Consider the following 13,461-nt stretch of genomic DNA (forward strand, 5'->3'; position numbering starts at 1 on the left):
AGACCGCGCGTCCAGGCCCCCACTCTGCCAGGTGCTGCACTGAGGCCCTAATGACAGTGAGATGCCGTCAGATGGGTTTGCCCTTTGCGTCCCGACCGCGGGTGGGCTGACCTTCAGTTCAGGCCCCGAGACAGATGAGTGCAGCCCAGCCCCTGTCCTCTCTCCGTACCGGGAACGCACGTAGCAGGCCATCCCAGTGTGACGGGCCAAGTGCAAGGGCAGGAAGACACCCAGCCGGGCACCCAGCACCGGGCGGAGCTGTGGAAGGCTTCCTGGGGGACGGATGAGTCTGTGGGATGCACAGGAGCCAGGGAAGGCGGGGCCTGGAGTCAGGGAGGGCGGGGCCCGGAGCCAGGGAAGGCGGGGCCCGGAGTCAGGGAGGGCGGGGCCTGGGACAGAAGATGCACCCACCTGCCTCTGCTGCCCTGGCCCCAGCTCTGAGGACCGGGCTCTGCCTGTGTCGGAAGGAGGCGCAGTGGCCAGTGTCCCGAGTCTCACACTAGACACGGGCCGCCCTCTCTCCCCGAGGAGACTTGGGCGGGGGGCTTTTGCCACAATGCAGGAGGAGCTCTCGGAGATGCGGAAGGCATTGGGGCGGCCTCGGCAGTCTCATCCGGATGAGCTGCAGGCTTGGGGGCTCCCTCCTCCCCTTCCGCTTGTCATGCTCGGGCTTGGGGACCCGTGGCCAGCACAGCACACTGTCGTCACGACAGCAAAGTCACTGCTGCGCCTGGCTCACCTCGACCTTCCTCAGACTTGCACTCTGCTCACGTGCCTGGTTTCCTTCGCAGCTGAGGAACGGCCGGTGGGGCGGGGCGGGGCGGGGCGGGGCGGGCGGGTGCACTGACCTCCTCTCGCGTTGCCGCGCAGCTCACGTGGAGAACGAGGAGCAGTACACCCAGGCGCTGGAGAAGTTCGGCGGCAACTGCGTGTGCAGGGACGACCCGGACCTGGGGAGCGCGTTCCTCAAGTTCTCCGTGTTCACCAAGGAGCTGACGGCGCTCTTCAAGAACCTGGTGAGTGTCCTCCTGCGCCCGCCGCCCCCCCTGGGCCGCGTGGGGGGCCCTGCGCTCCTTCGGTGGACACGGTGGTCCAGAGAGGGTCTTCAAGGTTTGTTCGCTAAGCTAGGAATGGGTTTCCTGGCTCATGGGGTCCTGAGAGGTGTCGTATTTCCCATACACGATAGGTCACTTTGGAATCCATTTTATTTTTATTTTTTATTATTATTATTTTTAATGTGTTCTTTTTTTAAAGATTTTATTTATTTATTTTTAGAGAGGGAAGGGAGGGGGAGAGAGAGAGAGAGAGAGAGAGAGGGAGAGAGGGAGAGAGAGAGAGAGAGACATCAATGTGTGGTTGCTGGGGGCCGTGGCCTGCAACCCAGGCATGTGCCCTGACTGGGAATCGAACCTGCGACATTTTGGTTCACAGCCCACACTCAATCCACTGAGCTATACCAGCCGGGGCTGGAATCCATTTTAGAATGGGGGCATCGAGCGAGTCTTTGAAAGCTCCGGTGGCATGTCCATGAGGCACAGTTGTGGGACGAAATGTGTGAATGCGTTCGTGTTTCAGGGGCCCTGACTTCCCTCTTTAACAGGTTTTAAACGGGGTAGCCTGGTCTGTTCCTGGTCGTTGCGGTCGGGGTTCGAACCTAAAATATGGAATAAACGTGTTTCAGACCTGTCTCACACAGCAAGGTGACCTGGAGTCAGAGCTCGGAAATCACCGTGAACATTTTAAAGCCCCTTCTTCTCCCAAATGTGGAGCCTAAAAAAAAAGGCCTCACTTTGAAGGGAGCATGGCAGCAGGGAGCTGTGCTTCTGGCCCGCGGGGGGTGGGGGGGTGCCTGGGAAAAGCAGGGTGAATGGAGTTCTTTCCGGAGCCCTGCAGCCCCCAGCCGCCCCCGCCCTGGGCCCCGCCCCCGCCCCCATGGTAGGAACAGGATTCTGAAGAAGCGGGCCGCCTGCAAGGGCGTCTGGGACTGCCGGGTCATTTCTTCCATCGGGGGAATGTCCACTGGGGCCGTCCCTGCATCCCCTTCCTGTTTTTCTCCCCCAGCTCCTCCCAGAGGTCACGGGCGACCAGACCGGGTGCTGAGCTCAGGGATGCTGCCCCTGTAGGCCGCAGACCACAAACAGCGTCTTTCTCATCGCTCTTGTCCGCAGGCTCATAACAAGTGAGAAAACAGGTCCTTGTTCTTGAAGCGGCCGGCGGTGGTGGCGGGCGTGCCAGCCCGGCCTTGGCAGGGCCGGTGCCAGGGGACCCGCGCAGGGGACTCGCACAGGGGTTAGTGACAGGCAGGGGGACCCCCGTCCTCCTGGCTCTCCGGCCCTCTCCCTGTCTCCACGCGTGAAGTGTCCCAGTGGAAATGGTAAAAATAAAAAGTTGTTGCTGTGCTTAAGGGTTGTTTTTAACTTGCTTTAATTTGAGATCTCGTGGGTCTTCTCTCAAGTCTGTCACCTGCATAGCCTGGCCCTGAACGGGCCGCCAGCATGCTCACTGAGCGGCAGAGCCCCGGCCCCTTCCGGCCCCACTACCTGGACTCGGACAGGCGTGCTGACCTCGCCGCTGACTTGGACTGGGGCTTTTTTTTTTTTTTTCCTTTGAACCGGAGAATCCGAACGGTCCCAGGGAGAGCACGGTGGATGCTGATGTGGGGGTCTTCTCGTGACAGCGTCAGCCTGGCCCCCCAGCCCCGGGCTGGCACCTCGGAGCAGCTTCTTAACACCCCCCCCCCACACGAACAAATAGCCCCCAGAGCTATGCAGACCAAAGTAAACAAACAAGAAAGGAAGCAGAGGCACGGAAAGAACAGAAGAGAACTTCTAAAGACCCCGTGTTTGACTCCTCAGGGACATCAGAGTAGACATCACATCTGAAAGAGGAGGGGGAGCCCATTAGAGGAAGAAAACATCAAAGGAAAATCCTGGGAGAAGGGCTGGAGTAGGAGTCGCCTCTCAAAAAATAGACTGAAAAGACAAAAAAACAGGAATGGATAAAAGACTAAATGAGGGTGAACCTCCAGGTTCAGTATCCCGCCGACAGGCATTTCAGAGAAAGAGAAGAACAGAGGGACTTTGTGGGCACCGCAGAGCGGAGGAAGTTCCACACGCTGAAGGACTCGCGCGTGTCCGGCACACAGAGGGAGAGGACCCGTCCCCCAGCATCTCCGTGTGAAGTGGCCGAAGACCCTGAACGCTTCCCAGAAGCACGCGGGATGAGGAACCGCAATGGCCTTGGACGTCTCAGCGGTACCTCGGGGAACGGGAAGGACTGGAGCAGGCCCCAACACGCCGGGGAACCGAGCCCCACCCTCGCGCTGACACCCAGCCGGCTGGGCTCCAGGGTCAGAGGCCCGCCCCCTGCGCTCCGCACGCCACCTCTCGGCAACCCCTGGAGGGTGTGTGTTGGCAAAGGGAAGGGGGAAGCCCAGAAAGGGAAAAATGGGTGAGTCAGCAGGTAGTGCCTGGCTGCAGGAAGCAGGGAAAGGGGTCTCAGGAGGAGGCACTGGAGGGCCCAGTGGGTGACACGCAGGAGGCCAGCCTTTCCCCCCATCCCAAGACACCGTCTGCATTCAGCAGACCCCACCGTGGGTCTTCTTGGCTGTCAAATGGCCGGTGCCTCTGGGGGCACGCTGGAGTCCCTGCAGCCAGCGGCTAAGGGGTGCCGCCACTCCGTGGGAGTGCTGGCGCGGTCAGTGCTCCTGGCAGCTCTACGGGTGTGTGACCTTCATCTCACTTACTAGCCAGGGACTGAGTGGGGAGTCCAATCTGGCTCTTAACCCTCCCAGCCCCTGCTCTTCCCACTGTGGCGCTGAAACTCCGGGAGGGAAAGGACCAAGCAGGAGGGGCGGTCAGTGAGCGGGAAGGTGCAGTGGACGGGCCACGGGCACCTCGCCGGCCGGGGTTTCCTTAGAGCAAGGACGAGAAAACCGTGCCTTCCTCGCAGGGCCACCTGAAGCCACCCACCGTTGAGGTCAGAGGAGTAAAAGTGGAAGGTTTTTTGTAAGTTAAAGCCCAGCCCACCGGTGACACGTTAGTGTCGTTAGGAAAGGTTTACTCTGGTTTCGCTTTCACTTCGTGGAGTTAGGGCTGTCCGACCCTGCTTCCTGGCGAAGATCGGGGCGGGGTGGGGGGGAGAAAGACAGAGACAGAGAGGGGCAGAGAGATATGGGGGGGAGAGACAGAGAGAGACACACACACACACGGGGAGAGAGAGACAGAGGGGCCAAGTGGCTGCTTCTACGAAGCTGTTGCTGAGACTGAGCTGATTATAGGAGAATTCTCCTTTTTTGGTATTTCGTATACCATTCTTATTCCTATTTTTGGTCACATCTCTCCTATCTCTCATTTTTAAAACCTTGTGTTGGCTCTTCCCTGCGAGTTTAAAAAATCCTTGCCGCTCCACACGGCTCAGAGTCTCGCGTCTACCCTTGTCGGGAGGAATAATAATCACCTCCCACCTGCTTCGGCGTGAAAGCACGTTTATACGGCAGTTGGAGCGCCTCCCAAGAAAGGCCCGCTCACCGCACAGTGAGGCTTTGCTGCCAGCGGGCGGGACGCGCACCTTCAGAAAGCCTGCGGGTCTTCCCCGCAGCCGTGCAGGCATAGAGGAGGAGACGGGCGTTCCCGAAACGTACCGCGCGTGGTAAACCGATTACAGAGTCAGCCCGGGGTCTTGGGCTCCTTTCCTCTCGGCAGACGGCTCTGAGAATGCTGGGAAGGCTTTTTTCCCAAAGGCCACACCCGTGCCGAGAAGCGCCTGTTTAGCGAATGAGTGGCTGCCTGGAAGGACCCGTCTCCGAGGGGGCGGTTGCAGGTCTGTAGCCTCCGGCTGCGGCTGCAGAGGCTCGGCGGCGGAATGAGTCCTCTGGGCTGCAGAGCCCGCTCTGGGCGCTGACCGCCGGGCCCGCGGACGCCGAGGCCAGGGTGGACGCCCAGTGTGAGTCCAGAGAGCGGCTGGCCGAGGGGTGTCACGTCCGTCACTCAGCTGGAACGCGGAGCGTGGAAGTTCCACCAGCCAGCGTGCCCGTGTCATGCTGTGTTTGTTTTTCCCCACAAGCGGTTGGAGCTGGAGGACGTGGTGGGCAGAGTCGAGCGAGAGCTGGGGAGGGTCTGTGGGGGGATGAGGGGTCGCGTGTGGCTTTGCCCAGGTGCCACGCGCAGTGCCCGGCCGAGAGGCCCCCCCACCGGCCTCACTGGCCCCAGTGCCGCAGGCGCGTCAGCCTCGGGTCGGGCAGGAGCCGCTTCTCCGCGGCCACGGAGCTCACTCCTCGTTGCCAAAACCACGGGGGTTTTCTCCCAGAGACCCTCACCTCGGTGCTTCTGCACACGTACTTTACCTTCTTTGCCTCACGTTCTTCAATGTTCTACGTTCTTTCTTATCGAACATGGACACCGACCGTAATTTCGTCTTTCCGGGGCAGAGACGTGCCCTGGTTTGGGGGCGTACACGCGGGGACTGAGCTGTGATGGAGAGACAACTCCAGGGGTTGTCAGCGGCGTTTGGGGGCGTCCGCCTGGGGCTGACCTGTCTCCTTCCACTCCGGCAGCTGCCGGTTAGTACTCCGACGCTCTCCCCTCCTCACTGCCGCGATCGGTGCCTGTGTCCCCTGCACACCGCACCGCACGCTGGGAAGCGAGGTGACCGGGCTTGTCAGGCGGAGCCCGACAAGTGGTCCGGCTTTGGCGTGCGGTCCGTGTGGGCGAGGGGTGGGGCCGGGCTGCCCTGGGGGCCGGAGCTCTCGCACGGCCCCCGACAGCCCCTCTGCGCACGGGACCCTGCCACCGAAAGTCCGCCCCGGCCTCACGCACGGTCGGAAGCCTTCGTCTGGGACCCTCGAGACTCCTGCTCACAAAGCCGCTTCCTCCGCGCACAAGCCCCTGAGCAGCGAGCAGGCACGTCCCCTCGTCGGACCGAGGGGACAGCAGAAGCGATGAGCCTCATGTCGGCCGCGTGATGTGCGTGAACTGGACTTGGATGCTGATTCTAGGTTTTGGAAAAGCAGGGCCACGGAGCTGGCGTCCCGGTGGCTCGAGGTCACGTAGAGGTCAGAGGACGTGGGGAAAGCCTCTGGGAGAGGACGGGGTGGGGCAGGGCCGTGGGCGCGGGGGGAGAGCCCGGCTGAGCCGGGTGACTGATGGAGTGCTGGGCCCCCTCAGACGCGACTCGGGGGAGTGAGTGCTGACGACTCCCATCTGGCCAGAGACTCACAGGCACTGGGGGTAGAGTGTGCTCCGTGCTGTGGTGGCTGCTGAACAGATGCCACGGAGCCCGGGGCGGGGTCGGGCCGTGACTCCCATTGGCCTTGGGTCCCTGGGCTCCTGGGTCCCTAGGGTGGAGGGGACGGGGGCGGGGGGAGGCCTGTGGGCTGTCATGAGATGTTCTCGGGCCCCTGTGCACATAGCGTGAGGGCCCGGCTTATGGACACACGTCACTAACACGGGACAGGCGTGTGGAGGCCGTGCTGTGCCGATCCTCAGAAAGCGTGAAGGAACTGCGGACGGGCTCGGCTTCCGTTTTCTCCCGTCGTCGTCGTGTGTTTTCTCAGTTTCCACCATGACAAGGCCAACCGCCACGATGCGGGGGCCTCGGGCTTTGAAACAAGACTTTGGTGAGACCGGGGAGAGCGTGTGGGCGGGCCGGCGCTGAGGGTGCGTGCCAGGGCGGAGGACCAGCTGCGCCTGGCTGCTGGGCTGCTGGGCTGCAGGGAGAGAAGCCCCGATGGGGGGGCTGCTGGCCTCGGGGCTGGGGGGCCACTGTGACCTCCACCTGCCCCCACCCGCCGGCTCTGCCGCAGGGACAGAAGGCGGTCGGTCTGCCGCAGCGAGAGGAGAACCGGCAGGCGCAGGTGGAGAGACCCCAGTGCTCACCGCTCGGGGTGGGGGGAGGCGGAGAGAACCTGGGAGAGTGGAGAAGAACGGGCTTTGGGATATGAGAGACTTGAGCCTAAATGAGGCCCCAGGGGAAGGAGGAGGAGGGTGGCGGTGCAGAAGAGGCAGCCGTGAGCCCTGGGGACCGTGGGTCCTGCTCCCCCCCCCCCGGGCCCCCCAGTAGGGGACGTGCTCCCCCCAGGGTCAAGCCCTTGCCTGTGGGTCAGGAAAAAAAAATTTAAGATTTTATTTATTTTTGGAGGGAAAGGGAGGGAGAAAGAGAGGGAGAGAAACATCCACATGTGGCTGCCTCTCACAGGCCCCACCCCCTACCTGCTGCCTGTGGCTCTCAGAGTCGAGGGTGGCAGCAGCCGGGGGTGTGCGTCAGACAGACCACTGGGGGTGTTGGGGACCACCCCCAGATCCCATCTCTGGCCTCGGGGTCGAGAACCCGCTGCCCGAGAGGACAGCCCGGGGGCGTGTTTCTGACTCACCCTGGGGAGCCGGAGACCGGCAACTCCCTCCTAACCTCTGTGCTCGGAGCTCCCGCCTTTGCGAAGGTGCTTTGGTTGTCTCAGGGTGTTCGGGTTTGGGGAGACTTTGGGTGTGAGGGCCCTGGGTTCTCCCCCCGGCTCAGAGTGGCCGTCACAGTGGTCAGTGTGGGTGCAGGGGGCTCGGGGGTGCGGTTTCCTCATCTGTTCTCTGCTGGGGCCTTGCTTTCTCTCCTCTGAGAACCTCCAAGGTCAAAGCAGCGCGACGGAGGCTTCCGCACGGATCCCGGGGCACGATTGTCGGGCGCAGCAGGCGCCCTCGCTGCCTGGGGCCGAGAAGGGAACATGCTGGTTCCCTGGGGCAGGGCTGGGGCCAGCGACCCGCGGTCACTGTGGCCGGAGCCGAACTAAAGGAGCTGGCGAGACAGGGCCCCCGTGGGCCGAGGAGGCAGGTGCTCGGGAGAGGAAAGGATGGAAGAGAGGACGGGAGTGACCCAGCTGGAGTCAAGGGCTCTGACACCGAACAAACAGAATAACTAGGAGCAGCAGCAGGAAAAGACGGCGGCCGGTGGCTGGTCCAGCTCCCCCACCCTCATCCTCGGTGTCTGTCTCTGTTTGCTAATCAGCGGCCGTGTCGGCGGGACCGACGAGGTGGTTCTTGCCGTGTGGCTGCCCTGTCCATCCACCTGCGCCGTAGATGGGCCATTTCTTTCTCCCGGTGGGATCACAGACTGCGTGCCGACCCCTCTTGTCAGACGTGTCCTCCGGGGGAACCGGGGGACACGTAGCCCGGAAGGGGGAGAGGACTCGGACTGCGTTCACGGTGGCCTCTTGGCTGTGGGTGTGAGACCCGCGGTTAGTGGCAGCGATTAAGACGAATCATCTGTGTTCCGATCGTGCGTGCCGTATCCAAAACATCACTAGTGTCACACGCCTGTTAAAGGGAAGCCAGCGCGTGGGAGAGAGCCCAGTGCTTGCTTGACGCGAAGGAAAACTTCCCTGGGCTCACTCAGGGGTAAGTAACTGAGTCCTCCCATAAGTCTCAAACACGTCACTGCTCATCAGCGGAGGCTGGGGCTGCCCGAGCGCCAGGGACATGCACTCATCTCTTGGCTGCGGTTTTCATCCCTCTGGGCCGGGGTGGACGGTCCAGCCTGCGGCTGCCTGGGCCGCCCCAACACTTGAGGTCCGAGAAGGACTCAGCCGGTCCTCGTGCCAGAGGGCTCCCTGGCCGGGGTGGGGCATCCGGGCCCCAGGGCACCTGCTCTCTGGCGTGAGCAGACGAGCCGCCGTTTCCGGGGCCGCTCCCCGGGGTGAGCGAGTGGGTGCTGAGGAGCCGTCAGCGCAGAGGGCAGGCAGGCGGCTACTGCCCAGGGCGTGGAAGCCCTACGAATCAGTCTGTTGGTGCGGACTCCGTGTACGTTTGTAACAGTTCCTTTTTAAAAAAAAAAAAAAAAAACAGCATTATTGAGGTATATTTTACATGTCTTAAAATTTACCCGTTTCAAGGGCGCCCGACAGCCATTTCTAGTAACTTTACCAAGTGGTGCAGCCTCGTTGTAAGTTAGTTTGGGGACGTTTCCCTCCCCCCAGGAAGGCCCCTCGCGTCTTCTCACATTTAACCCCCCCTTTTCCTGCCCTCAGTCCCAGGTAACCACACGTCTATGCTCTGTCTCTTTTGTAAGAACTTAGCTAATTGTTTGCTGACTAGAGAAGTCATAGTTTCCTACTTTAGGTCATTTGAGGGACCCCCAGAAAGGAAAGCAGCCTGGAATGACGGCCAGCGTCCCCCCAGCTGGTCCGGCGGCCAGAGCTCTCTGTCCTCCGCGCTGCTGGCCGCCGTGTCCACAGACCCATGCCTGTCCACGCTGCTCCCCGTGGCCCCTCTCTGCCCGGAAGGAACCCCCTCCACCCCGTCTTGCAAGACATAGCTCTCCCTGTCTCTTTAAGGTCTTTCTCACAGAACCCCTGATCGGGCACGATTTCCCCGGCGTCCAGACGGAAAGTAATTTTCTCTTCTGGGAAACTCCACGGTGATTTATTTCTGGCTCCCGGAGTTTTCACGAGGCCATTTGCTCACTGAAACGTGCGCTCTGTCCCCCCGGCTGAGCTCTGGAAGACGGAGGTCCTCCTTCGTCTTCGTCCCCCGACCCCTCTGTCTGTCCGCGGCCTCCTCTCCCGCCGCTCCTGGGGGGGGGGGGCCCATGTGCTTCCCGAGGACCGTTCATCACGGTCGTAACGGCTGTTTGATGTCGTGTCACCGTGGGGCCGGCAGCCCTGTCACCGGCGCCCGGAATGAACTCCAGCTGGCGAGTGCGGGTGGGTCGCCATAGATCTTCCGTCTTGTCCATCGTGACGTTTCACTGCAGACCCCAAAGCGGATGAAGTGTGACTCTTCTCACCCTGATACCTGTTATCAGCACCTTAGTGCTTACCTGAATTAAACAACAGAGTCTCAAAGCAGATGTGAGAACCAAATTGTGATTGACGCTCTTTGCTCCTGCCGTAGAGAAGCTTGTTTTTCTCACTTATTCACGCACACGCTCCTGCTTACTCACACCCCTGTTAAAAACCTACTAGACTGCTTCCTAGGATCATGATTTTTTTAAATCCTCACCTGAGGATATATTGATTGATTGGGGGGGGGGTGGAAACTGGCATCGACGTGAGAGAGAAACATTGGTTGCCTCCCACACGTGCGTTGATAGGGAGAGGATCGAACCTGCAACCTCGGTGTGTGCCCTGGCTGGGGATCAAATCTGCAGCCCTTGGGTGCATGAGGCGATGCTCTGAGCAACTGAGCCACCCGGCCAGGGCCTGAACTACGAGTTTTCATCCCAAAGCACCCAGCTCTTCCTGCCGACCCACCCTGAACTGGGTGGTCCTGAGCCTTTGGCTAAGGCTCCCACCCTGAGCAGCTGCTTGCACGCCCCTTGGTTGCACATGGCTCGTCCAAGATGGCGCCGCATCAGCTCCTTTCCGGGACGTGTTCACGACCCAGTCGGCCTGCGCCCCTGCCTCCGGCCACGGCTGCCTTCCTCCCCGAGCCCAGGCCGGCCCGCCTCTCCGCTCAAAGCCAGAGTCATTGCTGCTTTCCCCAACGAGCCGTTGGTGTCGGCACAGAGTAGAAGGTGCTGCGTGTGGTCCTAGAGCTTTTGTTCGGTTCCTGGTGTGTCTGTGTTTACCCTTCCTTGGATGTGACAAGTGTCTGTCCTGGTTGTCATGGTAGCCGTTCGTCACCATCTACAAAACAGGCGCGCAGTGGACGCGAGGCGAGTGACCTAACAAGACAACACGCGTGTTTGCCGTGTGACGCGGGGTTCAGAGGTGTCCGTGTCCTCGAAGCCCTCCAGCCTGCCGCCCTGTACGAGATGCTCAGCTCAGGAAAGCATTTAAGTGTGTTGATTCACCAGCCAGTGCTCGTGCGGCGTCTGCCCGGGGCCAGGCCCTGTGCTCGGGGCTCCGGAGGGTGCAGGAGCTGACCCCCCTCTGGGGTGCGTGGTGTGGGGCAGGTGACATGAATGCCGGTAGAGCCCACCATGGGCCTTTAAAGGTTTTTCAAACAGGAAGTGCTGGAGGACTGGGGGAGGGAGGGGTCTCTTCCTGCCGGCAGGTCTGGACCTTCGTGGAGGAGGTGGCCTCCGTCCGAGTCGGCCCTGATGGGTGGGAGGTTCTGAACAGCGGGGCTCGGGGGAGACCGCAGGGGGACGGAACAACTCCAGCGCAAGCGCAGCCTCAGGTGGGCGAGGAGAACAGCAGAGTTCCGCCGGACCGATGTGCAGACCGGAGGTGGCAGACGGGGCTGGGGTGCCAGCATCTCCCAGGCAGGATGAGTTTCGTCTCTGTAGGGGACACGAGGCCGGACCGGGCTGGCAGTGCGGCCAAGGAGCGGCTGGGGCTGGCCGAGACAGGGCACAGCGGCCGGAGCAGGGAGGTGCGGCCTCAGTGCAGAACGGGAGCTGCGAGGGCCGGCCGAGGGACGGGCGGCGATGGTGGCTCGGAGGGCGCGAGTGGGGGACGAGCAGAGGAAAGGCAACTCCCAGGGAGGGCCCAGGGGGCAGGGTGGGTGCGGAGCGGCCCCAGCAGGTGTCCTGCAGGCCGGGGGAACTGGGACGAGATGGGGGCGGAGCTGCACCCCACACGTGTGTTTACAGCCACCCTGGTTCACTGTGGGACCCCGAGTGGGCTCGTCACCCGAGGTTACGCACCAGCCCGGCCGCTTCCTCGTCACCGTTAGTCGTCCACATGACCTCGCCATCAGTTCAACTTTCCGGAATCTAAAAAATGTAACCCTTGGGCGGGTCCTGGCAAGTCCCGGCTGGTGGCCTGGCACCTTGGAGCGATGCCGGGTGTGTGACGGATGCTGCACTGTCGGAGCAGGACAGAAGTGGTCCCCGAAGCGGCGCCTCTGAAATGAGTCACTAGCCGACCACGCACGCACTTCGCAGGGCTGGCGGCCGGCTCAGGCGTCATCGGGTGGACCTCGCTGGCGCTTTTCAAGCCAACGTCTTTCCCCGTTTTGACACTCAGTACACTGAATAGCGCACCGAAATCAGCCTCCACCTTGCCTAAGAACCGTGCTTATATTTAGCCCTCCTATCCCAGGTAATTATACTAAAAATAAAGTTTTTCCGTGCTGACTGCAAGAATGGATGCGTGAGGTTCCAGAGTTCTCGGTCCTCCTCCTCTCAGAGGCCTGTGACCCGGGTGCGTGGGACCACTTCCCAGGGGCCACAGGGGCCCACGGGCCACAGGCGGGCGGTTGTGTTGGCGTACAGGGCTGGTGGCACCTGGGGACTCAAGAAAGTAGATCCCGGCTCATTTTCTCGTTGTGGGGGGTGTCCCCCTGACCGAGTCGAAGCTTGTGTCCTTGGGGTGATTGGAATTTGCCGGCGGGGCGGCCTTGCTCCCTCTGGGTGTCCTCAGAGAGCGTGTCAGGAGGGGTGGATGCCGCTCCATGTAGTCCATGGTGACAGCCTGTGAGGCCACCAGTCTCTTGCCTTCTTGCTTCAAGGAGAACAGGGGCCTGGAGACCTCTCGCCCGTCCTGTCTCCACGCGTCTCCTTTCCCTAGAAACACACCCAGCTGCACGCTCGCACACGTGCACACACATCTGCACACAACATGCACACACAGGTTCGTGCATGCTCGCACACACGCACACACCTGCACACAACATGCACACATAGGTTCATGTATGCACACACACGCACGCACACTCATAGGAGACAGAAGCCCCTCAGTTTGTTTTCCTTTCAGTTTCCTGGGCCGGGAAATCGGGGCCTGGGGGCCGAGGGCCGAGCGAAGTGCCAGGGCCGTGAGTGAGACAGGAAGTCGCGGTTCCTCCTCTTCCGGTGCCCTGCGGTGGTTCTCATGTCGATCGTTGGGAAATGTATTTTATTTCTTTTTGTAAAAAGATTTTATTTATTATTTATTTTAAAGGGGAAGGGAAAGAGAAAGAGAAAGAAACATCAACGTGTGGCTGCCTCTCGCGCGCCCCTTACTGGGGACCTGGCCCACAACCCAGGCACATGCCGACTGGGAATCGAACCCCTGACCCTCCGGTTCTCAGGCTGGTGCTCAGTCCACTGGGCCACGCCCGTCGGGGTGGGAAATGCGTTTTCCTCGTTGGGATGGCCACCGTTTCCCCCCTGAGAGCTCACCAACAGAGAGTCGGCGTGGGGACCCACGTGGAGACCTGCCCCTGGAGTGTGTGCGTCGGTGAGAGTGGCAGCGCCGGCCCGTCCTGCTCTGCCGGCGGGTCTGCAGCGGGGGCCGCTCTCCTCTCCGGGGGGCCCCCGACGCCCCGCCGTGCTGACGCGGGGGAGGGGAGTCGAGCGTAACCCTTTCCCGTCTGTTTTTCAGATTCAGAACATGAACAACATCATCACCTTCCCCCTGGACAGCCTGCTGAAGGGGGACCTGAAAGGAGTCAAAGGGGTAGGACGTGCCCCCCTTCCCCGGGCTGGGGGGACCGGGGTTCCAGACACACAGTCACGGGCCCAGTGGGACAACGGCCTCGGGGTCCCGTGCCACCCCGGCACCACCCCTCCGCCCTCGCTGGGGTGACCTGTGGCCTCTTTGGGCGTCCTGTG

At 61.6% G+C, this 13,461-nt stretch overlaps 1 protein-coding gene across 8 annotated transcripts in view; it reads left to right on the plus strand.

Annotated features, from left to right (window-relative positions):
• ASAP2 (ArfGAP with SH3 domain, ankyrin repeat and PH domain 2) overlaps nucleotides 1-13,461 on the plus strand; it is a 116,851-nt gene that overhangs the window by 54,135 nt on the left and 49,255 nt on the right. For all 8 annotated transcript variants that reach the window (XM_036027634.1, XM_036027637.1, XM_036027631.1 and 5 more), the window contains exons 3-4: nucleotides 871-1,016; nucleotides 13,232-13,306. In XM_036027634.1, the coding sequence (XP_035883527.1) occupies nucleotides 871-1,016; nucleotides 13,232-13,306 (221 nt within the window). The remainder of the gene's footprint in view (nucleotides 1-870; nucleotides 1,017-13,231; nucleotides 13,307-13,461) is intronic.

The sequence above is a fragment of the Phyllostomus discolor genome, chromosome 6, assembly GCF_004126475.2.
Source record: "Phyllostomus discolor isolate MPI-MPIP mPhyDis1 chromosome 6, mPhyDis1.pri.v3, whole genome shotgun sequence".
Taxonomy (NCBI): domain Eukaryota; kingdom Metazoa; phylum Chordata; class Mammalia; order Chiroptera; family Phyllostomidae; genus Phyllostomus; species Phyllostomus discolor.